At 39.4% G+C, this 26643-nt stretch overlaps 1 protein-coding gene across 1 annotated transcript in view; it reads right to left on the bottom strand.

Moving 5' to 3' along the window:
• Positions 1 to 26643, bottom strand: part of Wdr72 (WD repeat domain 72) — a 161519-nt gene that overhangs the window by 54620 nt on the left and 80256 nt on the right. The window contains exons 15-18 of the mRNA XM_051197946.1: positions 18429 to 19243; positions 15519 to 15610; positions 11557 to 11636; positions 10038 to 10233 (exon numbers count right to left, since the gene is read on the bottom strand). Of these exons, the coding sequence (XP_051053903.1) occupies positions 10038 to 10233; positions 11557 to 11636; positions 15519 to 15610; positions 18429 to 19243 (1183 nt within the window). The remainder of the gene's footprint in view (positions 1 to 10037; positions 10234 to 11556; positions 11637 to 15518; positions 15611 to 18428; positions 19244 to 26643) is intronic.

Genomic DNA, 26643 nt, shown 5'->3' with positions numbered 1-26643 from the left:
TTTGGTTTTTAAACAGCCCTGTCTGTGAACAGCAAACAGCTTTAGCCTCCAGGAATTGGCTATAAAGTGAACTTGTGATGTATTGTGGCACTTTGCACTGTAAAAACCCTATGAAATTTTACTGATCCTTTTTTTTTTTTTATTTCTGGATTTGAGAAAAGGTATTAGTGTTACACCTTAAAATAACAGATTAGAAATGTTGTAATTTATAATTATGGTTTGTGAACTTGGAAAAGTGAGGATGGGGTGCGGGGGAGGGGGGAAGCGGGGTTCTACTGAATGCAGCAGGGAAGGGAAGCCTGCCAACTGTAATAAAGATGACAGCTCACGATGCCTCCCCCTCCCCGTGCCGTTATAACTGGGCGCCTAAGTGCTTTTCACAATCAGTCAGAGCTGTGCCACAGTTTCATTCTTACATCTTCTCAACATCTTTTATATTTGTGATTTACGCCTGCAGAATAACCAGAAAAGCCACATACTGTAGCATTCCAGGAGGACTCCAAACATGGGTCAGTAAACTGTCCAGCTCTGCACTAGGTACTGTGGGATGCAGTTTCCAGTAAACACTCCTGCTCTCTCAGCACAGGCTTCTTCCAGAGCTGCATGGCTTTCTTAGGCTAAACCGTAGTGGAATCTAATCCTTTCTCATGTTTTGGAGAAAGTGGAGGGTGGCGCCTGCACAATTTGATTTGGTGTAAAAATACACACCAAATCTGATTTCTGTTACATTAAGGCATTCTCTGACAAAATACACAGAACAAGGAATGAAGTAAATTGTGCACCAGTAACATCTTACTACCTTGCTTCCCGAATACCTGACCACGAATTAATAAAATAACATAAAAGGTTCAAACCCCACTTTAATTGAATGTTTAATAGATGATTTAATGGCCAAGTTAAGATACATTTTAAATGCTAAATATAAAAATGATTTGTGTTTGCTTACTGGAAATATTTGTAACATAAGCCAATACATATAATAAACTAATATTTAAAACAGATTTACTGTGGGGACCAATGCAATGATTATTTTCAATTTATGAAAACATTGCTTTCATCAAACTATAATTTTGACTAATATATAAACTAGACTCTTATAAAAATAAACACATTAGCAGTGGGTTGCTGCTAAATGTTTGTTTTCACTTAAAAAGTACCATTGGAAATAGGGAAATAGGAATACCTTGGGAGCTATCCCAAGCTAATCCAGAAAGAAATTCCTTTTTCATACAATAGTAGGCACACTGTTTTGTAAAAACTTCATCTTTTCCATCCTGCCCAGGGAAGAAGCATCAATCAGTTAATAAAACAAAACAAAACACCCCCACAACTCTGGGCTTATCAAATGTCATTCCAAGAGTTCGGGTCACCATCGTAAAGCTAGCAAGCTAGGCCAACATGCCCTAGTGTTCACTCAATCAAAGGGGCAGAGAATCACTTTATGTGGTGATTAAAATTTAAAAACAAAACTACTTTAACATTATTCTAAAGCAGTGGTTCTCAACATGCTGGTCACAACCCCTTTGACAAAACTATTTCCAAAAAATATTCATATTACAATTCATACCAGTAACAAAGTTACAGTTATGAAGTAGCAATGAAAATAATTTCATGGTTGGGGGTCACCACAACATGAGGAACTGCATTAAAGCATCACAGCATTAGGAAGGCTGAGACTCTAGAAAAGTGAAGTATTTGGCAAGATCAGGAAAGGCTTGCTAATCAACTGACCACACACTACCTGGAGATAATAGGAAATGGAGACTTTGGAGTGCTGCACTTGTTATTTCTCTGGGATATTTTGAATTGACTTCATTTTTTGGAAAGCTCGAGGTTGAGATCTCTGAGGAAAATTTAATTCAGCCCACTCCAAAGCAGCTGCCAGCATCAAACATTTACCATAGAAAGGGAAAGCCATCCATTGGTTTCACTCTCTTCTGGTGGGATGAGCTCCTCAGGCATACAGCACCAGGCATGCCACTGATAACACAGGCAATTGGGCAAATCTGTGCTGCACTACAGGCACTTTGCCATGATGTTCTGAAACAGTTGCATGCCGCAAGGGTGTCAGATTAAAAAGTAAATAAATAAATGAGACCATCCAACATCATCCGTTTGAAAGATGCACAAATCAATGGCATTAGGGAAGTAACTGGTACAATAATTATGGGACTAAGAAGATGGACTCAAGATATAGATCATAAGCTTTAGCCATAGAGACTGTTAATGGATTTCAACTTCAAAATATCAAACTGTATACTTCAATATAACCTTGTTTTGCTAAATTCCATTCCTAAAATCAAGATTGTTTCATGTGGTAAGGAGAAATAATAGAGGCAATTCCTGGAAAATTTCAAACAGCAAACACTTAATAAACTGAATCTTAAGGCCTTGTTGGTGCTTCAATTCAGGATGTCAGATTTCAAAAATGATGACTAATGTCTACATAAGTCCATGTTTAAAAACTGGGAATGAAACATTGATGGTATCTATAAGTTATAAACATCTCAAACAAAGCTAGATAAGACGAGGAATCGAATCACTGGACAGAAGTTGGAGTGAAAGCAATTTGAAGTAGTCACAGAGTGGAAGAGGAGAGACTTGTGCCAAGAACCACAGCCACACATGGACAGTGTTGCTGATGAGATCTCAGCTCCGATGATCCTTCTTTTAAGGTAATATGAAGAAAATATCTTCCTTATGGGATGTGAAGCACTGATGTTGCCTCTCACTGTCCTTGTTGGCTTTAGTTCTTAATTTGACACAGCCTAGATTCATCTGAGAAGAAAGACTCCACTGAGAAATCACCTAGATCAGATTGCCCAGATATGTGTATGAGGGATTGTCTTGATTATGAAATGATGCTAGAGGGTCCCAGACCACTATGAGCAGCACAACACCTAGGCAGGTAGTCCTGGGCTACACAAGAAAGGTAGTAAGAGCTACACAAGAGCTTGGGAGTGATGGTGTTCTCCCATGGAGCCTACCCTCAGGTTCCTGCCTTGAGTTCCTGCCCTGATATCTCTCCATGATGGACAGTGACCCTCTCTGGGTTCATAAAGATAAGAAAAAAGAAAAACTAATATGAAATCAAATTTATAAACAAGTGTTACTTTACAAGGAAGGTGCCAAGAATAAGGATAATTTAATATAGATTGGAATTGATTTTCTGTATCTCCTGTTTCTTAGTGTCAGAAACGTCTGAGTTCTCCCTACATGATGCATCTTATGATTGCCTGGATTTTTCAGCTCCACATCAGAAGCTTCGTCCATCAGGTCCTGGTTTTCCTCACCCCACTCTGGCCATTCTTCCCCAATCCTGACCAGGCTTTGGTGGACTGCTCCCATGATTATTATCGATTATTATCCCTGCAACCTTCCCTCCTCACACCATGTTTTTCCCACTGCTGCCAGCTGGGTCTTTCTAGAAGTGGAGTTAGAGCAACAAGGGCTGACAGAAAATAGCATCTCTCAAAGAGAAAGGGGTAGACTAGACCTGGGCAAGAGGATCTCTCTTCCGTGTGCAGCCCCAGCAAGAGGAGAGTTCTGTTCACCCTGCAGACCTGGCAAGATGTCCACCAGCCTAATGGAAACTCCATAGCAAAGATGGCTGCTAATTGAGTTCTACAGTCTGCACAGGCTGGCCTTATCACTCTGCTTTCACTCTGCTTATCCATTTCCCAAGGAGTGTAACTTTGATCCTGAAGGTGATAACCAGGGTTGAAAGCAGCCAGGTGTCACCTACTTCATGGTGGGGTAAATCCTCCTCCAGAAAGAAGGGTTTAAACAGTGTTCCATTCCATGTTGGGTACAGCATGGTTCCCTAGATCACATACTTACCCCTGCTTGGGCCCTTAAAATTCATGCTCTGACAATCACTGGTTTTGTATGTCCCCACAGAGATGTGAATGTTAATGTCTCATGCCACACTATCCTTCTGGGTCCTTAGAGTTCTGATGTTCAGAAGCTATAAACTAAATCATATTCTTTCAAGATGCTTACTACACCATTTGGAATGGAGAGGGCTTATCAAAGAGGTGATAGGTTCAAAGGCTGTGTGGATGGATCTATCAGATGGATGATCCACCTACTCGTTCTCTATTCTGGCATTGATATATAAGGAAAACACCTTGAATACAGCAAGAAATATAATGGAGTTATAAAAATAATTTAAACATATTTTAAATATTAGTGACTATAAAACATGGTATGAAAGAAATGGGATATCCTAAGCCACATTTAGGACTTAAGACATTTTGAGTCATAAACCCAACCCAATCATTAGTATGGCTCTATTGTAGATGATCTCTTTGTGCCCATTATTTCCCTGAAATTTCCACTATCATTTCACAGACTGGGAAATGTCATACTGGGTTTTAAACTCAGGATCACCTTTATATATTCTGTATCATATAATAAAATACAGTTCAGTTGAAAACTAAGAGATTTTCTTGACTTATCCTTTAGGGACAGGGCTTAATTGTTCGAGGACTTCCTGTCATCTAATCAGGCAACATGGTCTCCATGGTGATCTTGTGTGTAAGATCTGAGGATACTGGGATAAGAGCAAGTGGATGGGATGAGAGGGCCTTTCTATATGGGTACAGACAACTTCAGTCAGGTTGGGCCTGGAGGGAGGAAGGAGCTAAAACAAAGGAGATGAGAAAGAAACTCCCTGAATTAGTTGGACATTATTGGGAAAGAACAGATGCAGAGACACCAGACTACATAAAAGGATTTACCCTAAAGAGAGGTTCTACAGCAGGTGGGTACTGCATAGAGAGAAGCAAAGGGACTTGATAGGCAGAGGACAATAAAAGGAAAAAACATAAACAAAATTCCTTTGAGCCAGCAGGCTTCGTATTGTACCTTACTCTTAGGAGGCTTAGTATGTATGATCTGGTTTCCTTCAAATACTATCCAGATTTTTTTCCTCTATGTAGGTAAATTTCTCTTGAACTAAGTAGGCAAATTTGAATAAGTACCCCTGAATTTATACTTTAGAATAGAACAGTCATCCCTGTAATGGCCACTTCCATTCTCTTCCTAGTTATAGTCAAGTAACTTGTCATTTTGCATTTCTTCTTTCTTGGATCAGAGTTCACTGATACATGTCTGCCACTGACACTCATTAGTCACTGGTTCATTTCTGCAACAACATATATAAGAATCCCTTGTCCCATGCTGGGCATTGGTGGTGCACACTTTTAATCCTAGCACTTGGGAGGCAGAGGCAAAGGCAGAGGCAGAGGCAGAGGCAGAGGCAGAGGCAGAGGCAGAGGCAGAGGCAGAGGCAGAGGCAGAGGCAGAGGCAGAGGCAGAGGCAGAGGCAGAGGCAGAGGCAGAGGCAGAGGCAGAGGCAGAGGCAGAGGCAGGTGGATCTCTGTGAGTTTGAAGCCAGCCTGGTCTATAGAGCTACTTCCAGGACAGGCTCCAAAGCTACACAGAGAAACCCTGTCTTAAAAAAAAAAACCAAAAGAAAGAAAGGAAGGAAGGAAGGAAGGAAGGAAGGAAGGAAGGAAGGAAGAAAGAAAGAAAGAAAGAAAGAAAGAAAGAAAGGAAAGAAAAAGAAACCCTTGTCCTGTCCTGTCCTGTACTAGGAAGTGTGTGTGTCTGCTGCTAAGAGCACAAGATAAATTACATCTTCTGTCCCCTGGGATCCTGGAGTGGTAGGGGATAGGGATGTATAAATGAGCAACTTAAGTGGCAAGTGGTTCACAGCATTTTACAAAGGTGCCCATCCAGCACCATGCAAATGGCACAGTTAAAACTCTGTGTCTAACATTTGGCCTTAGACAGCAAAGTTTATAAGGCATTCTGCACACTCCCAGATCATTACAAGATTTAAAATAGGACAAATTTATACACAATTGAAATGTAGAAATGAAGGCTGAGTCAGGAAGACAACACTTTCTCATGGAAATAGGGCTTCCAGGGCTTAGGGACAAGTGGGCCATTTCCCTTGTAGCTGACCTTCCCCTAGAAATCACCCTGTGCTTATTTACATTTTGCTACCTGCAGAACATGTAAAACTAACTCGATTTCTGCTGTTGTTTAAGGAAATTCATCCTTAATTACACCAAGATTATTTTCTGAGTTTGGAATTCATACCAGTATTATCTGATGGAATTACATTAAAAGACTTAACAAATGCCACAAGAAGTGGCCAGCCTCTTAAAAAGGGGCAGGATGGTGCTGGAGAGGTAGTTCAGTGGTTAAGAATATTTGCAAGACTTGGAGAGGATCTCAGTTTGATGGGAGATGTCATTCTGTAAATATGTTTCTCTTATTGGTTAACGAATAAAGCACTGTTGTCAAAAAGAAAGGCAAGATAGGCGGGGCTTGGAGACAAAGAGGATTCTGGGAGATGTAGTAGAGGAGGGTCAAGAAGGTCTGGACCCTCTCTCTGATAAGATAAGACTACATGGAAACACTTAGATTGATAGAAATGGTTAATATTTAAGACAGAGATAGACAATACGAAATGCTAGTAACAGGCCAACAGGCTTTATATCTAATACATTGCCTCTGTGTGTTATTTGGGGCTGGCATGGCTGTGGGACCAGATGGCAGAAAAACTACTCATAACAAAATGGTTCATAGCATCCACAATAAAAGTTCATAAACATCTGTGACTCTAGCTCCAAGGGACTCACACCCTCTTCTGGCCTTTATAGGTACCTGCTCTTGCATTGCATTCATGACATGCACATACACTCAGAGACACATCAATAAAAATAAATCTGGAAAAAAAAAACAGTTCAAGGTCATCTTAGAAACACAAGGAGGCCAAAATATGCTGACCCAAGCCTCACAGGCTGTAAATGTTCTATGTTAGTTGAACAAGAGAAGTAGAGACAAGAGATCACAACAAGCCAGAAATTCCTGGGGTTGGCACAGCACAGGGTTAGACTGGTCATTGAGAAACCAACATTGAGGTATAGTTTAATGATAAATGAGAGGAGAAGCAGGCCAGGTTGGGGGTCATACTCTATCAAACTGAAGATCATGGCAAAATAGGTATTTATAAACAAATAGTGGCAAATAGACACATGAGTAAGTATTAGGAAGAGTGGTTATCCAGAACCATGTGTCTCTGTGTTTGTGTTCCTATGTGTGGAAGTGTGTATGTGTGTGTGTGTGTGTGTGTGTGTGTGTTTGTGTGTGTATGTGAATCCCCTTGGATGATGCCTTGGGAAAAACACAAACTTCAGTGTGTATTAAGATCAATCCTGACTGCTAAAGCACAGAGATCAACTGGCCTGTCCCATCCTTGCCCTTTCTTACTAACTAGGAGTTGGCTGAATCTTCAGAAAAAAAAATTTCCACTGCTCATCTGTTTATTCATCTACTCAATAAGTACTTCCGACTGGCTAGTAGGTGAAAGAGTGCTTTAGGCACTGAGAGAGAAAAAGACAGATTGGCCCCATCCTTGTTTCTGAATGATCTGTGTCAGGGGGCAGGACTCAGTTCCAGAGAACAATAGCACAAAACACATTGATTTCAGCAAGGGAGTCTAGATCACTTTTTCTTTGTCAATAAATTTAAATGGGCATGTGGAAGACAATCAATTCCATGGTGCTTGCAAACCTTTATCAAGGAAATACTTAGCTCCATTCCTTGACACCAGTATCTCTGGACAGCTGGGCCAGGCTAGGATTCTAATGACTCGGGTTTAAAAAGATGACAAAATTTCCATATTTGCATATAATACCATGGAAAACATCAGTATCATTCATACTCTGTAGGAAGTGAAACAACTTTTAGAAAGCAGAAGACTGTTTTTCAAGGGTTAGTGGAATCTTTAAGACAATTCACAAAGGCCAGAAAAGCAAAGGAATTCAGCAGAGCTTGTAGGTACAAAGGCTAAATGGTGAGGTGTCTCAGTTTTATGTGGAGTTGAAAATTAGACAGGGCATCCATCAAGCTCAAACTACCTCCAGTGTCTTTGAGAAAGTATAGGATGTATTATAGATGCCACTCACTTTTACTTATTAGAGTCGATATCTACCTGAAACATGAATATCTTGACATTTAAATAAGATAGTCCATTGAATATTTTAATGGATACCCATGAAAGTTTACTATTCTTACGACACACCCATTGTTTATTCATTTCAGCTAACATGTTCATGCTAAAAGTTCTATATTTTTAACATTTACTGGTTGGCATTTTCAGCAAAACTTCTTAGATATTTTTTTAACCACTGAAATCTACATAAGCATAAATTTATATTCCAGAGTAAAACTTTTACAATCAAGTGCACTGCTGGTGTAATGGATAATAACAGTCCACACTCAAAACTTTGCAGAGATTAGGAATTAATATATATTGATTGATTTTGTCTAAAGAAATGGTTCTCTACCTTGCTAATGCTGCAATCCTTTAACACAGTTTCTCATATCATGGTGACCTCCAATCATAACATTATTTATTTCCTACTTCATAACTGCAATTTTGCCACTGTTACTAATTGTAATATAAATATCTCATATGCAGAATATCTGATATGTGACCCTTGTGAAAGGGTCCTTGGATTCCCAAAGGGGTTACAATCACATGTTGAGAACTAATGGTCTAGAGGGTCTTATTTCTGCTGCCTTATCAAGTATCTGGGTTTTTGTTGCTTTGTAATTGCTAATGTGTAAAAGAAAAGAAGCAGAGAGCAGATGCAAAGTGATGGACTGAGTTAAAAATAAAGGTTGTAAAGGTTCCATGTCCTTCCAAAACAGTGCCATCCACTGGGGATCAAAGCCTGTGGAAGATAGTCAATACCTGAGGACCAACAACCCCCATCACACACACACACACACACACACACACACACACACACACACACACACACACTTCCACCTGAGAGTGTCATTCTGGAAAAAGGGGCGAAGAGCAATTGTGGGCAATTGGAGAATGATGTCATGCAAAATTTGAAGAACTTAATACAGAAAGCAGACTGAATTGGGTGATGTCTGGCTATATATATATGTATATGTATATATAATAAATATATATGTATAACACACACATACACACACACACACATATATATATACATATATACATACATATATATAAATGTGGATAAACCTCCCATCCATATTAAAGAATGGGAAGAAACCTTAGCCATATTTAAAACAAGTCTTGGTCTGGAGAGGTGGCTCAACAATTAAAATCACTGGCTACTCATTCAGAGGACCCAAGTTTAATTCACTGCACCTATACAGCAGCTTATAACCCCTTGTGACTCCAGTTCTAGGGTGTCCAGTGGCCTCTTCTGGCCTTTTTTAGGCGTGGACTTCACACAATGCACACACATACATGCAGGCAAAAGCCACACACATAAAACAAGAGAAAATAAATGATAATAAAAGTGTTGTACTCTGAAATGCATTTTTATACAATTTCTTACTAAAGCAATTCAGAAAATCAGAATGTACTTAGTAGGAAAATGTAAACTCAGATATGGTGATCCACCCTTACCTAAAGTACAGATGTGTAAATATTAAGACGTCAGATGAAATACACACCATGAAATGTCAGAATACACTGTAAAATGAGTAATTTGCAAAATCATGGAGTTCAAAAACACATCACTTAAGTTCCACATCCCTTGATTCCTGGTGCTTCCCATATGTACCTTGTACAGATTATTCAAGAAACCTGGTGATTTCCTTTCTTATGAGAGTTGGAACATCCATGATGGAGCCCTATATTCTCTTCAGGGTTATAGATGCATACTGCTGAGGCCAGATATTTATGAGAGTGCTAGAGATTAGAACTCAGGTCTTCAGTGGCAACCCCCCACTCTTTTATGACACAACTTTCCTTCTATAAAGTACCTAGAGCTACAGTAGACTCAGATGTTCTTTAATAGCTTGGTAATGATATGAAAAAACCATTGATAGGATAGGTCAGAAATGGAGTGTGTGGTTCCATTCCTGAGGAAATGATACACTGCAAGCTCGTACTCTCCAGCCCATTCATTCTAAGTAGTAGGAGAGCTCCATTGAAAGAGCAAACAGGTAAACTGCTCACTTACTTTTCAGAGGGGAGGAGTTTCCCACACATGGTAGCTCTATTTCTTCGGTCCACCCCACCTTCGACGAGATCCCCATCCTCTCACAGATGGTGAGCTCTGCCACCGGGTCAGGTTGACTACTAACGGGTTCATTTCTCAGACGCTTCATGTGCTGTTGAACTTCAGCCAACAGGACAGCTTGTATTGCTTCAGTTACCTGGAGCAGTTTTTACTTTCATTATATCAATGATTATATGCTTATAATATATAATACCATTCCAAACTGTTAGTAGTCTTGTTAAAAAAATAAAAACTTTGAGTTTTTCCATAAATAATACCATCCAATTCTGCTGGAGGTAACATGAAACATCTCTCCTTATGAGTAACAGTAATGATGCAGAGACTCAGAGATGCCCACACTGTGGATGTAAACCCAGTCTTAAACAAGTTATCGATATCATCCCCTAGGGCTCCAGCAACATTGCAAAAGAGCAAATGCAGCAAGCCAAAAGATAGGTGGTAGACTACAAGATGCCATTCCCTAGACCCAAACAAGTATCAACTGTGGTTATCTGCACTGGGTCCATAGCCCACACTTTGACCGGCCCTATCAACGATCAGTCAGGATAGTGGGAGAGGCTTAAGGCCTTCATCTTTCACTTCTGAACTATTAGCTATCGGTAGATTCTGGGAGAGGGACATCACTGTTTTCACTTGTGTGCCCATAGCTGAACCCAACAAGCTCCAACAGGCTGCACACCCATGGTCACACAGATGGCCCTGATTAATCTATCAGGTCACAAAACCAAACAAACAGGCAGGAACATGAGAGGGAGATCTATGGAGAGGAGGCGGGGTGGACAAGAGTGGTAGAGGCTTGGAGGTTAGATTGGTCAGTGTTTATGACACACATGCATGAAGCTGTAAATTAATAGCAATAAAAAATGTAATAAATAAAAGGTCTGGTGCAAACACCAGCCTTGCACTGTTTTGAAAATGCAAGATTCCGGGAGGGCACTTGGGAGGGGTTTTTAATTATTTTATCTAATGAAGCTCTTTTCATGTTTCTCAAATGGTACAGAAAACTTGTGCAATGTTCAGAGCCACCAGCAGCCACCAGGGACCCAAAGAAATTGTAAGAATGATGTGAAAAGGACATCGTACAAAGCTTCTCTCTAAATCAGCTGATTTCATCTAAGGAAATTCCTCAGAAAAAAAGCCAATTCAAGTCACAAAGCAAATAGTAACTAATTCTACTCCCAAGACAATTCACGTAAGGCAAGGAGTTACCTCTGCTAAGATGAGCCCACCTCCCAAGGCCACTCCTTTCTGCACTCACCTTTGTGTCTCCTTATGTGGTGTTGCTATGCTTTGACCGATCTCTGTCTATTCTTTGAGCTTAATGAAGAGAATATTCTAGAAAGCTATCTTGCAGGGTAAGAATAACTGCCTACTTGCATTCACAGGATAGAGGGGACTCAATAAACCTTAGTAACAGGAATCTCCTCTGATAGCATGAAGCATGTGGAAGATGTCATACCTGTACAGCCTGGTCTCTCCAGCAGGAGATTAGCTTCAAAAGTGAGATGTCAACCTCAGGTATGTGATAGTCATTCCTACCTAGAAATGCAGAGAATTCATTTTATTAATGCAGCTCACTCACGCTGTCTGCACAATAATACCACCTGGAGAAGCTTGCTTCTACAAACGTCAATGATCAGGTTCAACCTTTCAGGTAGTGTGATTTAGCAGGTCCAAGAATGAAAATGGGCAGCCAGTAGCACTGCAGGAAAGTATTTCAGATGACTTTCAGATACAGCCAGAGTAATTAGATGGACTCAGATACTGTCAAAGCATGCTTATTTTTATACTTAATTCATCTTTCTACCTCTTTGTTTCATTAAGACAAAGCACCAGATTTTTCTGTTTCTTACCTCCTCATACAGAGAGCTAGGGCTTGCCTCGAGTCAGCACCCACCACAGGTAATATAAGAGACTATATTGGCTGGTCCTCGTCCAGCCATTTATCTCTTACTGATGGCTGAAATACCAATGCTTCATGCTGGGTGTGAGGCATTATTTCTTCTAAGGCTGTCCTCTTCAATACCCTTTCTGTCTTTGCCTTCAATCTGGTCGGAAGTTCTAAACGTGAGGAAGGGCTTGTTCTGTGTTCATTGATCCATACAGATATTGACAGTTTACCACCCAAAAGAGCAATTAATAAAAAAATAAAAGTGCCTTTTTATTAATTGATAATATATATATATATATATATATATATATATATATAATCATCTAAATGAAAAAAATCAATCACTTAAGGCTTTCTGATGAGTGAACACATCGTGCAGGTCTCAGGTCCTGATAGAAAGTAGAGAAGCCTGATGGAGGCTTTCCACAGTGGGAAAATCACAGTTAAACCTGTATCCTAAAATTAAGGTATTAATTCATGTTTAACATCCTAGTAACAATTATTGAGATTAGTTTTTATCCATTGTATTTTCTATCAATCATCCTATATGGAAACAAATTACACATATATATGTATTACAAATTACATATATGGTATTCTGTATGCATGTGTGTATGTTAAATTATATTAGTTATCAAAGAATGGTGATGGAGCAAACACACTGGGCATAAAGCAAATTAAGAACATAAAAAATGTCAATAATAAATGCTTGACTACTGCTTTGGGTTTTTTTCTAAACGAGTGTGTATTAAGAGTATGAAGTAACCAATCACAATGCACAGACCTGTGTCCCAGAGCGGCCTCGTTCTGAGCACACTTCCCTTACTTCCACATGCGCAGAAGAAGCTTTCTTTTGATCTCGCTTCTCTTTTCCTCTCTCATCTTGCTGACCTTGTGACTCACCTTCAAAGCTTAGGCTTGGTCTCAACTGTAACTACTTACTGGCATCGTGGGGCACTTCACAGTATGCTTTAATGCGATGTTAAAATTTTAATATGATAGAGATACCAGAGCCAACTTTTCTTGGCAATGTCAGGGAGTCATAGAATTAATTGCAACTTCAGGAGTAAAGATGAAAAGAAAACATCCCAGCCTTGTCAGCATTACTCAGTCACCATTTCTGCTAACAGGAGTGGGCACTGGTTCCTGTCAAACCTTGAAAATGAGAACTCTGGTTTTATTTCATTTTCCAGGGTTTGGATGTAAAAATCAATTGCCAAGAAGTGAGTCTTTTCCTATACCCCTCCACTCATCTCATTTCTGTCTTTTATGAAAAAAGGTATATATGTCTCAAATTTCAACTCTCTCTCTCTCTCTCTCTCTCTCTCTCCCTCTCTCTGTGTATGTGTGCATGTGTGTGTGTGAGAGAGATATATGTGTACCTATGGAGGTCTGAGTTGGACATCGAGTGTCTTCCTTGATTGCTCTCCACTATAGTTTTTGCAGCAGAGCCTCTCGTTGAACCTGGAGCTCACTGATTGACTAGGATGCATAGCCCATAAGCTTCAGGGATCCTACTGTCTCCCGTTCACCAGCACTTGGACTTCTATTATTTGTTTCCATCTCTGGATTTTATGTAAGTTCTGGGGACGTGAACTCCAGTCCTCATAATTGCATAGCAAGCATTTTACCTACCCAATCATATCCCAGGCCCTCTAACTTAACCTTATTGGTTAAAAAGTGGAACCCAAACACCAATATGACTCAGTAGTAACACTAGCTCTCAAGGCTGTTCACTGTAGAACCACAGGAGAAGCAGGAACACCCTTGGATCTGGTTAGTTATTCCCTCTTTATAGGAGTTTACATGTTAAACCCTAAATTCAAATCCTTGCCTAGTCTTACAAAAAAAAAAAAAATCAAACTAAGCAAGTGTCCCTATTAAGAGCATCTACATACTAAGAAGTCAGGGGCTACCTGGAAAGGGTGTTGTCAAAGGCACATGAATGAAGAGTGATTTGATGAAGAGGGGACGAAAGGGAGGGAAGAGTCACATCTGCAAGCCAAAGCTGTCTCTCTGGTTATCAGCAGTCTGACTGTCATTGATTCACCTGATCTTTAGAAACCCTATTTTTCCTGAGGATAAAAGCAACTTCTTATACTTTTAATACATAGGGATTTTTATACATCCAATGAAATTTCTAATGCAAACCAGTAACAGAATTTTGGAACACACCAGGCCACCATAATTGAATGTTCTCCTAGACTGAACCTTAATTTTCTTTTTAATCATCCTGCAGAGCCACTGTACATCACAGGTCAGCTGTGTTTAGCTGCAGAGGTAGCATTGCTTCGGGCCAGGAACCTTGTTCTCATTTTAAATAGGGACTTAACAAAAGTAAAAGACATTGTCAAGGATGTATACATAGTAATCTACAGAGCTGGATTTCATTCATCTCTCCAACATTGTTCTAGTCAGCATGTATCCTTTAAGTCTACTCATTTGTTAATTTCATTATACACTAATCCAGAACAATTGCACAATTCTTTCTAGACACTAGACATAATAGTGAATGAGACTGTCAAAGAAGTGAAAAATATCATTATTAGTGAAAACTATGGAGAGTGATACAGCAGGGTAAGAGGTGGGACATTATAGAGAGGAGGTGGGGCATTGGAGTAAAACTTGGAGGATGAAGATAATAGAAAGACAGTAGGTAGGTCTGTGGACACCAGAAGAAGGAACAATCCAGGCAAAGGCGGAAGCAATGCTGAGATCTCAAGACCTTTAAGGATAAAGAGACAAAAGTGGGTGCAACCTCATTCTGAACCAGGACACGATGTGTGGGTGTGTGATGACTTTGGCAGGATCTTGGGATTAGGGAAATGATGTAACTTACATCTCAAGTGAAAAAGAAGCGAGAGAGAGAGAGAGAGAGAGAGAGAGAGAGAGAGAGAGAGAGAGAGAGAAGACCTGCTTGGAAATAGAATGTAAGAGCAGGGGGAGAAGTGGAGACCTATTGTAGCCATTCAGAAACACATCAGAGTGAAGGTTCACACACAGGGCATGGCCACAGGTAATCAGAAGCATCAGACTCTGGGATGACTGAAAGCTTAGACATGGGTTATTAGCTGAAGGAAATGTGAAACAATGGCATCAAAGATCTGGACCTGAGAAGTCGGATTGAGGGAGAGGTCCCTAGGATGCTAAGACTTGGGAGATGCATAGGCTATTTGGCATCAAAATACAATCTAAAGGCTGAGACGATTACTCAGGAAAATTTGAGACTGTTACACACATAAAAATAACTTCCTGAAATAGCAAGAAAACTCTCTGATAGTAGCTTTTGGGAGGGAGTAATAAAGCTATGGATACAATCAATCTTCTAATAAATCACACAGAACTTTACTATCCAAACATTTCATTTACTGAGAAGTCTCAGTTACTTTGGCATCTAGAGACCTGTAGATGCAATCTATGCATTTTACAGTGTTACTTATTTAAGACATTGCTACCCAGTTATAGAACTATTATTTTATTTCATAGGAAAAAAGTACACCAGATAATATCCATGTCATGAACTCTCTTACCATTTCTTAGGTGACCATAGAAACTTGATATATTCAAAATATCACTTCCAGGGAATTTTCCCTTGTTGTGTACAGACTCCACTTTGAAGGGTCTGCTGAGAAAAATGTTATACAGGGTATTACTTTAAAAGTATGGTAAACTCTTTGATAAACTGAAGACACATGCTTAGCAGATTGGGGACTGAACATGAATTATTTTCATCATTGTCTTTTACACTTGATTTCTCAACTTTGATCTATCTACATTCTCAACTGAACTTCAAATCTTAGCTCATCAGAATGAACTGTGGCCCTTTTATAGGAGATGTCTTGCTACTGTAGAGCAAGGTGCCTGGCTGCTATGACTGGTTTAAGAATTCCAAGGTTGATCTTGCCATCCACCAGGGAACTCTCCCAGGCACCATCAGGTTCTGTGCTGGGTCATTGTTCCTGACATTGTCAGAGATGCTGCCACAGACTGTGTCTTCAGAATTCAGTGCAGTCACACACCCTGTTGGGAAGCACACAGGGATTTCACAGTCTGCACAGCTATAATAAAGTGTTGGCAAGATAAACAAATTTGTTGGAAGTTTTTGACATGACATATCCAGTAATACATTACTTTAATTTCTCAATAAAACATAATATCCTGGCCCCAGTAGATCAAACTAAGAAGAGCTGGCTTAGAAAAAGTTCTCCTTCTGACACCTCTGTTCCAAAGTTCATTGAATGGACAGTTGGGGCTTTGCTTTGTTTTGAGTTTGAGTTTCACTATGTAGCCTTGGCTGCCCCAGAACTTCCCATATAGACTAAAGGTCAGCCTGACCTTTCTTCTGCCTCTGTGTGGAGTACTAAGGTTAAAGGCATGCACCACCACACTCAATATTTTAATGGGCAGTTTCTTTTTGTTTGCTTGTTTGGTTTTCGTTTGGTTTTTGATTTTTTTTTTTTTTTAAGCATAGATAGTATTATGGTTATTTTTTTTTAAGACACTTTACTGGTAAGCATGCTGAAAGCCCCTGAACCCACAGGACCCCAGAATCTGTATTAAAAATAAACCTCTGCCCTGCATCCTCCTGGTGGAATCATAGTCCTGTGTGTGTGTGTGTGTGTGTGTGTGTGTGTGTGTGTGTGTGTGTGTGTGTGTGGGGGGAGGATGGCAACTCAAGATCTGGAGAATTTGAAGAATTCTTAACATCAGTCATTCCCCAGCTAACTTTGTAAATGAGGAAATTGAAGTCTAGGCAGGTGAAATGGCTAGCCAAAATCACACAGTAGTGTCACAGGGGATACAGGGCTCTATTCTTGGTTTTCAGGCTCAATACTGATAATATAGTTTAATCACACTGTATTGTTGTATAAACGTTTAGTATGAGAAAGAGGAAAGGTTGCTTTAAGTCTATCTTAATTTTGTTGTTGTGAAGTATGCAGCAGTGGGTAGGATTTGTGCATTCACGATGAACAAAAGAAAAGAGAGTCAAATTGTGCATGTGAAGCAGACTCTCCCCCATTTCTATTTTCTCCCTGTCAATGCAAGAAAACTAGACATTAAACACCTGTGACACAGCAGCACAGAAGTTTATGGGGTCTGTCTGGACTCCCATCAGACTGGAAGCACTGGAGGGCAGGAGCTCTGTCATGGAGCAGCTGGGGCAGAGACCGTTGACTCGAGCTCTTATGAAGCAGATTGCAGAGAGCCCCCACCCCCACCCCGCATCAAGCAGGTCGATTTCTGTCCTTTAACAGCAACATGGTCTCGCTCACCCTCTCACCCCTACCACTCACGCCACACACGTTTCTCCTTGCCCCCTTCTTCCCTTATCTCAGCAGTCCTTATTGTTTCATGTGTAGAGATTATTATTATTATTACTATTATTATTATTATTTGAATGAGCCCCAGCCTCAGTCAATGTCTATTTTCTCCATCTTCTGTAAGTCATAAGCTGCAGACATACTTTAATAAGTATTTGGTGGACAGAATTCAATTTAATTGAATCAGAATTTTAAAAATATAATCATTTATGTAGTAAAGGGATATAGCAACTGTCAAGCATTAAACTAGAACTGCCATCCATTACTGGTGAGCTATGCCTCCTATAGGACACAACCTGTGCACAATCACACCACTCCTATCTGAATACATAAAGCACAACTTGTGGTATGAGTTAAGAGATAAAATTTCCAACCATCATAAACACCTATTTAAGAATTACTTGTTCATACCTAACTCACACCATGTAAAATAGACTATAAGCTATGTACTTGTGTGCTTATACACATATGTATGTCTGTCTGTCTGTCTGTATGTATATGTCAATCCATCTATGCCTTCACTAAACATCTAACCTTCTGGCTTTTCTAGCACATATGAATATAATGGATATTTGTTGAGTAAACTAATATTATTTCTAATTTTACTTTTGTGTTTATGTGTGTATTCAAGTGTGTGTATGTGTATGCATATAGAGGTCAAAGGTCAATGCTACTAAGTATCTCCCTTGACCTATTTTGAGACAAGTCCTCTTACTGATCCCAGAGCTCATCAACTGTGTTAGAATAACTGGCCAGCCATTTCTAGAGATCTACCTCCCTCTGCATCTCCATGGTTGGGGTTAGAGGCCCACACCCACACCTTGCTTTCATGTGGTGTACCTGAGACTCAGTCTCAGGTCTCCATGTTTGCATGAAATCAAGACATCTCCTTAACCTAAATGAATGAATATTAAAACATACAGACACACAATTATCCCCCCAACCCAAAGAACTAATGGAGAAATTTTTTTTAAAGTGTCCTGAATTTTAAAGTTCCCCAACTTTTTAAAGCATCTTTCACATCATCTCTGAAGAAAAATGAGTAGGTTGAACACAGAGAATGACCATAAAATCTTTGATGTCTCTACTGGAGTCATCAGTCTCTCTGGCATTTCTTACCTGTCAGTTTCACAAGCCAAATCCAAAGGCATGTTGACTAACTTATTAACTAAAAAGAGTCTGCTCAGTAAATACACTATAATATCTGATTGTTGCAAGGTATCATAGTGATTGTCTGGACTTCTGGGAATTCCAGTCTGGTTCGGAAGAGTGGCTGTGTATTTATTTGACAACTCTAGAACTTTTTTGGAGAACAGATTTACTCCTGAGTACTCCTTCATTTCAGTACTGCATGCATCCCATCCAGGTAACATCAGGGAGAAGAGGTTTTCATTTGAAGCAAGTCCCAAAGACACAGGACCTTGCAGCTTGAAGATGCTGAGATGCCTAGTACAGAGGCTGTCTAACTCTTTATCTACTCCCCATGGCAAAACACAAGACAGAAACAATTTTGCCATGTCTATTGTGAGGTTGGCATCAACCTTTCTGGATGGCTTAGGGCATGCCTTTTTAGAGCTCTTCATTTTCTTCTGTCTTTTAATGCCATCACTCTCCTCTGGAAATTTACTTGTATTATCCCCAGGGGGAAGGATGTCCCCACTGGGCTTGGCTTGTGCCTCAGCCTGGAGAGAGCTACACGAAGCTTTGTTTCTTCTCATTGTCAATGTCTTCTTCTCTACTGTGCTCTTGGCTCTCCTCAAGATGTCACTTCCATAGAATGACCCAGAATGGTCAACTTCACTGATGGGGGTGGGCAGCAGTAATTCCACAAGATTTTCCAAATCAAACAGGAGAACATGGAAGCCAATGTGACTCCATTTTGTTTTCACAGGCAAGACATTAAAAGGTCTTGGGACTGATGTGGTATCAGCAACCTGAGGGGAATGATATGAGCATGTCAGAGTTCAAGATATGTATTAAGGTTCTATGATAGCATTATGGTATTAGAAGAAATATTTAGTCACAGTTAAAGGCAAGAATTATTAAGTTCTGCTAAAAGAAGTCATGACAATTGGTTTTGTTTTAGTTACGAAACTCCCCTACTGAACCCTACTGAATTGAGTATTGGAGATTTGCTGACAACTATAAAGTTTTCTTCCTCAAAGGTTTTCCCCTAAGTTTGAACTATACTTCTGAAGAACAACAGCCTTAGATCAGAGTCTTTCAAAAAGAAATTATTTTAGTGTGTATATGTGTGTGTGTTGCATGTGTACAGGTACCTAAGAAGCCAGAAGACGGTGCCAGATCACCTGGATCTGGAGTTACAGTCAGTTGTTAGCCACCATTTTGATGCCAAATTTTAGTCTTTTGAAAGAGCAATACATATCATTAACTGCTGTGACATCTCCCCACCCCTGTCTGTATCGAGTATGGTTTTTCCTCCTGCCGCCGCCTGGTCTTGTCCTGCTGCCATGCCAGCCCCAAATAATACACAGAGACTCTGTATTTGATATAATCCTGTTGGCCAGTTACTAGTTTCTTATTGGCTAGCTCTGCCTTAGTTATTAACCCATTTCTGCTGATCTACGTATTTCTCTTACCAGGGAGCCGGCGGCATACTGCTTTCTTCAGACTCTCCATCTTGACTCCTCCTTACTACTTCCTATTTCCTCCTTGTCTCCTAGTCCCTCCTATCTTCCTTTCCTATTGGCCAACAGTGCTTTATTATTAACCAGTATGAGAAACATATATACATAATGGCATCTCCCATCATCTCCTCTTTTCTGTTTAAATAAAAAGAAGGGTTTTAACCTTAACATAGCAAAATATATCACATAACAGTTATCAAATAAGAATCACAGTTAACATTATTTAGTCCATTAACATTTAGCAAGATTTAAGAAAATATTTCATCATCTATCCCATCTTTGTGTCTAAAGTTTAAGTAACTTATCTTTAATACTAAGAAAACTATAACCTTAACTATCTGTCTTCAACTCCCTCAAAGACCACAGAAGGATAATATGTAAACTCTAGAAATGACAGAGACATCTTGCCTTCTCAGTCACCTGAAGTTCTTTTGTAATCTTCCATCTTTAGCCCATAGGCCATAGTGTGTCTAGCAGACTCTTTAACAACGCAGGAAACTTTAAACTGTCTTCTTGTATTGGCAGTTTATCAGTCACTTTTCTCTGTGTCCTGTATACTGTCTCGCAGACTCTTCCATGAAGCAGGAACTCTGTAGCAATGTCCATCTTGAATCATCAGTCACTTTTCTGCGGGTCCTGCATGTCCAGTTTATACAGCATAAAGTCAAACAGTCCAGACAAGAGCAGTATCTTGTCCAAATGGCTAGTCTTGCCATATTGGAAGCAAACTTCATAATGTATTTCTTCAATGCCCATCTTCCTTTCTGGTGCAGGTGGTATTGCCAAGAGCAATTATGTCTCACTGTCACGAAAACCCTAAACCACTTTAAATGCCATATTCTGTAGGTCTTTGAAAGGTTTGAAGAATGCCTATTTATCTCAAATACATCTCTGTGTATCTTGAAAACCTAACTAACTTAACTCTAAGTTTTGACTATCATAGGTAATTATCTATAATCTGCAGTACATTATACAATATTTTTTGAATGAACTATATAAACACAATACCTAAACAAAAGGAGAAATATATACATCACAAAATTGACCTTAAATTGTATCAATAAATGAAAATCCATTCCAAAACAAAGTATTCATATCTATACCATAATTCCCTTTTTACCTTTAAAAAGAATTGGCTGTGATCATTAACCATTTATAACCAAATCCATTTAAATGAAAACAAACATTTATAAACAATATTTGGGAATTTGGGCGTCGTTCTTTCAAACTACTTCCTGGTGACAGGGGGCGCTGTCATGGGGGGGGATCCTGAGAAGATGCAGAAATCCTGGCTGTAGTCTGAATGGCTGCTTTGTTTAGCTGTTTTGAATGTAGGATCACCTGGTACTCTGTTTCAGGCGGTCTGGCTTGCTCAAACCACATTAGTCTGGAACCCTTTTTTAACCTTTTGTTAAATTTTAAGTGGAAGTTCTTACTAGCCACGTTGGGCGCCATCTGTAAGGAGTACGGTTTTTCCTCCTGCCGCTGCCGGTCTGGTCCCACTGCCACGCCGCCAGCCCCAAATAATACACAGAGACTCTGTATTAGATATAATCCTGTTGGCCCGTTACTAGTTTCTTATTGGCTAGCTCTGTGTTGATTATTAACCCATTTGTGCTGATCTATGTATTTCTCTTACCGGGGAGCCGGTGGCATACTGCTTTCTCCAGACTCTCCATCTTGACTCCTCCTTACTACTTCCTATTTTCTCCTTGTCTCCTAGTCCCTCCTATCTTCCTTTGTTATTGGCCAACAGTGCTTTATTATTAACCAGTATGAGAAACATATACAGAATGACATCTCCCATCACCTGTCCCATTGACAGTGTGTATATGCACTATATGTACTATATGTATATGCATATGCATGTATACAAGGTGTGTATATGTACACTGCAAACATATAATAAATGATGCAAAGGAAACTAACACTGAAGAAATCAACAAGCTGCCCCATTTGGATTTCACAGCAGACCATGCTGTGGTGTCAGGACTGCCCACTAGAAATGAAAGTCTCAGTTTTAGGATTCCTTTGCTTGCACTTAATATCTTCAACATGTTTCTTCAACTGGCCTATTAAGAGTCACTGGCAGACATGTATTTTATAGCTATTAAATTCAGCAAAAATGGGGCAAATCAATGAAAATGGGAAAGAGTATAATATCACATTCATGTGAAAGTCAAGAATATATCAATTCAATGGTTGCAAATTTGGAAAGCACATTGAAAATTATACTTTCTTCATTTCTTTTCTTTTCTTTTTTTCTTGGTTTTTTTTTTTTTTTTTTTTTTTTTGTAAAAAAGTTACTACCTTCTCAGAGAAAATAAAAGTTATCTACAGTTTTTCCAAAATTGATAATTTTATGAATCTTAAATATCAATTACTTTTTAGATTTTGCTCTTGGATTTGACCCACAATACAGAAAGATTTCCACATTTTTCTATCCAGATGTTCAACTCTCCCATTGCTGCTGTGAATTTTCCCTCTGCTCACTGGTCTAATTACTTGGGACAGCCATTGAGGCATTTATCACCACTGGTCATAAAATTGTGTAATAACACTGAAAAACAAGGACAACATCTAATCAAGGAGGTCACCTTACTCTGGTCACCCTTTTGACCTTCAAAGTTTTTCTGTAAGTCGGAAAACACACGCCAAGTTCCAAGACATGTTTCTCGCTTATTTAGATCACAATGAACATCTTTTACTAGTTTTAAATAACTGTTCTGTCATCTGTCTTTATCTGATTACCATGTTCTGACCATCACAATACGGTGGGTCCTTTTACCTTTACTTTTTGTTCCCTTTTTTTCCTTGCTAAAAGTTTCTCAATATTGTTATTCTTAAAGAATCAACTTTTAAGTTTGTTTTAACCTCTCCACAGAATAATGTTTTTCTTGAAAGACAGTTTTGCTGAGCATACTGTTTCAGCCTGTCTCACAGCATTCAGAAGGCATTGTTCTGCAGATTCTGTCATCCTTTCTCCAAGTGAAGAAGTCAGCTGCTCGCCTAACTGTCACTCCATCTGTCTGTCTGCGTGTTCTTTAAAGATCCATTTATCATTAATATCCTGATGTGTATATTTTTTCCAAATTCCAGTTGATTCCTTCTCAATTGGGTTTTAAGACTGTATTTTTACTCCCCCAAACATGCTTATTTTGTATGTTCCTCTGCTTCTGAGTTCTCCCTAAGATTTCCTGGTTCCTTGTGCAACTATGACTGCATATAAATGTTTGTATATTTTCAGGAGAGCCCCTTGAGACATGGGGTAAGGACACATTCTTCAAGAGAAAAATTTAGTTTGTACCTGCCTCATGTGCTGGGTTCTTACCTACAGGATACCTTTAAAGGAAAAGTTTTAGTTTAAAAGTCTTATATCCCTTGGATATGCTATCAGTATGCTGTTCCCTGTCAAAACAATGTTCCCCTATTCATCTAAGGGGGGGGGGAGGGACCAACAAAAAGGCACGGAGTTGCATTTTCTTGTTTATTTGGGGAATACATCCTCAGCCTTGGTTCACATTTTCACTGAGTATGCAGTGTCTCAGGAATGACGGACTTGGGCTATTATTAGCATCTCATTATTCCCTTGACTGATACCCTTTCATCAATCACCTGTGGAGTGGTTAGAGTTAACCTAAATTCTCAGGGACACAAGTACCTTTCGGCTTTCTTCATAATTTACTGAAATTGTTTGTCCATTTTGATTTCAGCATCTTGGGACTTCCTTAAATTTCTTAATAATTCAGATAAGTATTCTTTTTAGAGATTAAAAATATTTTTGTCTGTTATTTTTAGGGAATCTATTAGGACTAATGTTTAGGATATTAGCCTAAGAGTTGACAGAAGTTGGGTTTGTACTATCGACATTTTTTTAAATTGGGTTTTCATAGAGAAAACAAGCACTCTTATATACCACAGAACCAATATACATGGTGTCTACTGCATAGAAATCATCTAGTGTTATATATTAAAGTCTTAAAAATCTTATATGCCATTTAATATTGAAATTATTTAAAACTAATTTATCCCTCAAGACAACTCCAAAGATACAAAAGTCATACAAAAACAATGTGCAGTACAGAATATTTTTATGTCTGTCAGCTATACAATAAATAGTCTGTGGCCTAATTTGTCTAAATACATCATGTGTGTACTCCTAAAGAACTGTCATATGGCTGTTAAAGCAAGGATGCACCAAACATATGATGTCATGGCAGGCATCTGCAGGCTGCACTTTTAAAAATACAATCCCAATTATGGAGATTTTATCAACATCTCCTTTTGTTGAATTTTTAAATGCCCACAACTTTCTATGTGTTGTTATACTGAACAATAACTTCTTTTAGAAACAGCTATCAATGTGGGCCAAGAAAATATTGCTAATTGATAAGGCTTTGGCATGCTGTGATTTGAGCTTCAGAGGCCCCCAAAGGCCACACGACAAGGCTTGATCCTGAGTTTCTTGCCCTATCAGGGCCTGCAGCAGCTGAGGTGATTTCTGGAGTACCCTGTGAAATGTGATGCTGTGACTCTAACCTTCACTTCTCTCTCTTGTTGCTTCCTGGCTGCTAGATGCTGGCCAAGTTTGCTCCTACCACACGCAGCATCCCTCTCCACCAATTGCATTTTATTTAAGGCCGGAAATCAGCAGGGCCAACTGACTAAGTACTAAACACCTGAAACCCCTGAAAACACCAAAGTACACCTTCCCTCCTGACAAACTATGTGTCTCAGGCATGTTGTCATGTAAAGGAAAGCAGGCTAACACAACACACAACACCCAGGAAAGCACAGGAAGAGAAGTATAAGAATAAAAGTTAAAAGACAGATCAACAAAGGTTAGGAGTTTAGGCAGATAAAGAATTACACAAATTAATTAGGAAATGACTTCTATCTCGGGGCATAAAAAGAAACAAACATAAGTAAAGCATTACCGGAAGTAAGCCTTAAGTCACTTATCTCCACACGTATACACACCATGACACACAAATAAATGCCTCCTCATTCTCCCCGACTCATGCAAACACAAAACTAAAATATAGCTTAACTAAAATATAGCTTAAAACACAATAAACAACAAGTCAAGCCAGAAGACAATGCTATTATGACTGGTAAGTATGCTGTTATTGTTGATGACTTAAAACCCAGCCCTTAAACCCAATTCTTATAGTTCCCTTAAACCCATGTCTAACTCACATCTGACCAGAGGAATTCACTTGAGAAACTGACTACTAAGTGAAAAACAAATGTCTCCAAACCTATTTAAACCCACTTAAGCTCTAATTACAGTTCAGTCAAAAAGTGGCTCTGTCCAGATCAGCCCCTGGGCTCCTGTGCACTCAGAACCTCACTCAGAAAGTGTGCTCTCCTGGCCTTTGTACTCCTGAATACAGTATTCTCCTTTGAGATTTTTTTATCATCAATTTGAAATTGGGAAAGCAAAAGACTTTGATTAAGTTGTTCTCATAGACTTCAAATAAAATACCTGTTTCATATCCCTACTATAAATATACAAACACCTGAGACAATGCTATGTATTCTTGGTACTTTCAAAAATCTTTGAAGTGGGTCTCAGGATGATGAGACAGGAATACATTTAAAGTAGAGGGAACATTGTTAGATGCTTGCAGCAAGCCTGAGCCAAAGTCCACTTGGCAGTGCAGGTGTGCAGTGCCAACCATTCAGCCAGCATTTCATAGTCACTATCACAAACATAGGAAAAGTGCATGGCTGGGTTTCAGCGAGAAGCACTTAGTAACTATCTCAGATTCATTCTGTTGCTAGGTTACAAACCTTGACAGAAAGCAACTTACAGGAGAAAGGGTTTGTTTCTGTTTACACTTCCAAGTCATAGTCCATCACTGTGGAAAAAATCAAAGTAGCTACTTCAAACAGTTGGTCCCATCACATTCAGAGGTAAGAGCAGAGAAAACGAATGTGTACATGCTCACTTGTGTTATGGAATACTACTTTAACTATGTAAAGGTGTGTTGCATGTGTTTATGCTGTGTTTATTTAAGGATAGAATGATGTGTTGCCTGCCTAAGGCATCTGATTGGTCTAATAAAAAAGCTGAATGCCCAATAGCTAGGCAGTAGAGGGAGAGGTGTGGCTGGTAGGCAGAGAGAATAAATGGGAGGAGAGAGAAGGGAGAAGAGGATGAGGGAAAGGCTTGAGGCCAGTCAGGCAGCCACCAGCCAGCCAGACACAAAGTAGGACATACAAAATGAAAGAAAGATTAAAAAAAAGCCTTGAGGCACAATGTAGATTAAGAGAAACAGGTTAAATAGAGTTGTAAGAGCCTGTTGGACAAGCATAAGCTAAAGGCTATACATATGTAACTAACAATACGTCTCCGGGTCATGGTTTGGGGGGCTGGCACTCTGAGAAAGCCTACTAAAGTTGGCATTCCAACACAGGACTTGAATTTCCACAAAGGGCCTGAGAACACTGAAAAGAAGAAAATAAGAAGAAGAAAAAAATGGATAAGGTTCCTTTAAGAGGCTCTACCATACAGCAGAACATTTAAATAGCCAACACATTGAGTACAAACAACAAGCTAAGTAAAATAGTAACTGCAACAATGAGGGTTCCAACTTCCTAGAGCTGGGGAAGTTAAATGTAGCTCCCTGTTAGACTCAGTTCCCAATTGAATGTAGCTCTTGTCCAGGCTCCTGGAGCCA

This window comes from Phodopus roborovskii, unplaced genomic scaffold (genome assembly GCF_943737965.1).
Source record: "Phodopus roborovskii unplaced genomic scaffold, PHOROB, whole genome shotgun sequence".
NCBI lineage: Eukaryota > Metazoa > Chordata > Mammalia > Rodentia > Cricetidae > Phodopus > Phodopus roborovskii.
The sequence above is the reverse complement of the archived record's forward strand: the minus strand, read 5'-3'. Positions and strand labels throughout refer to the sequence as shown.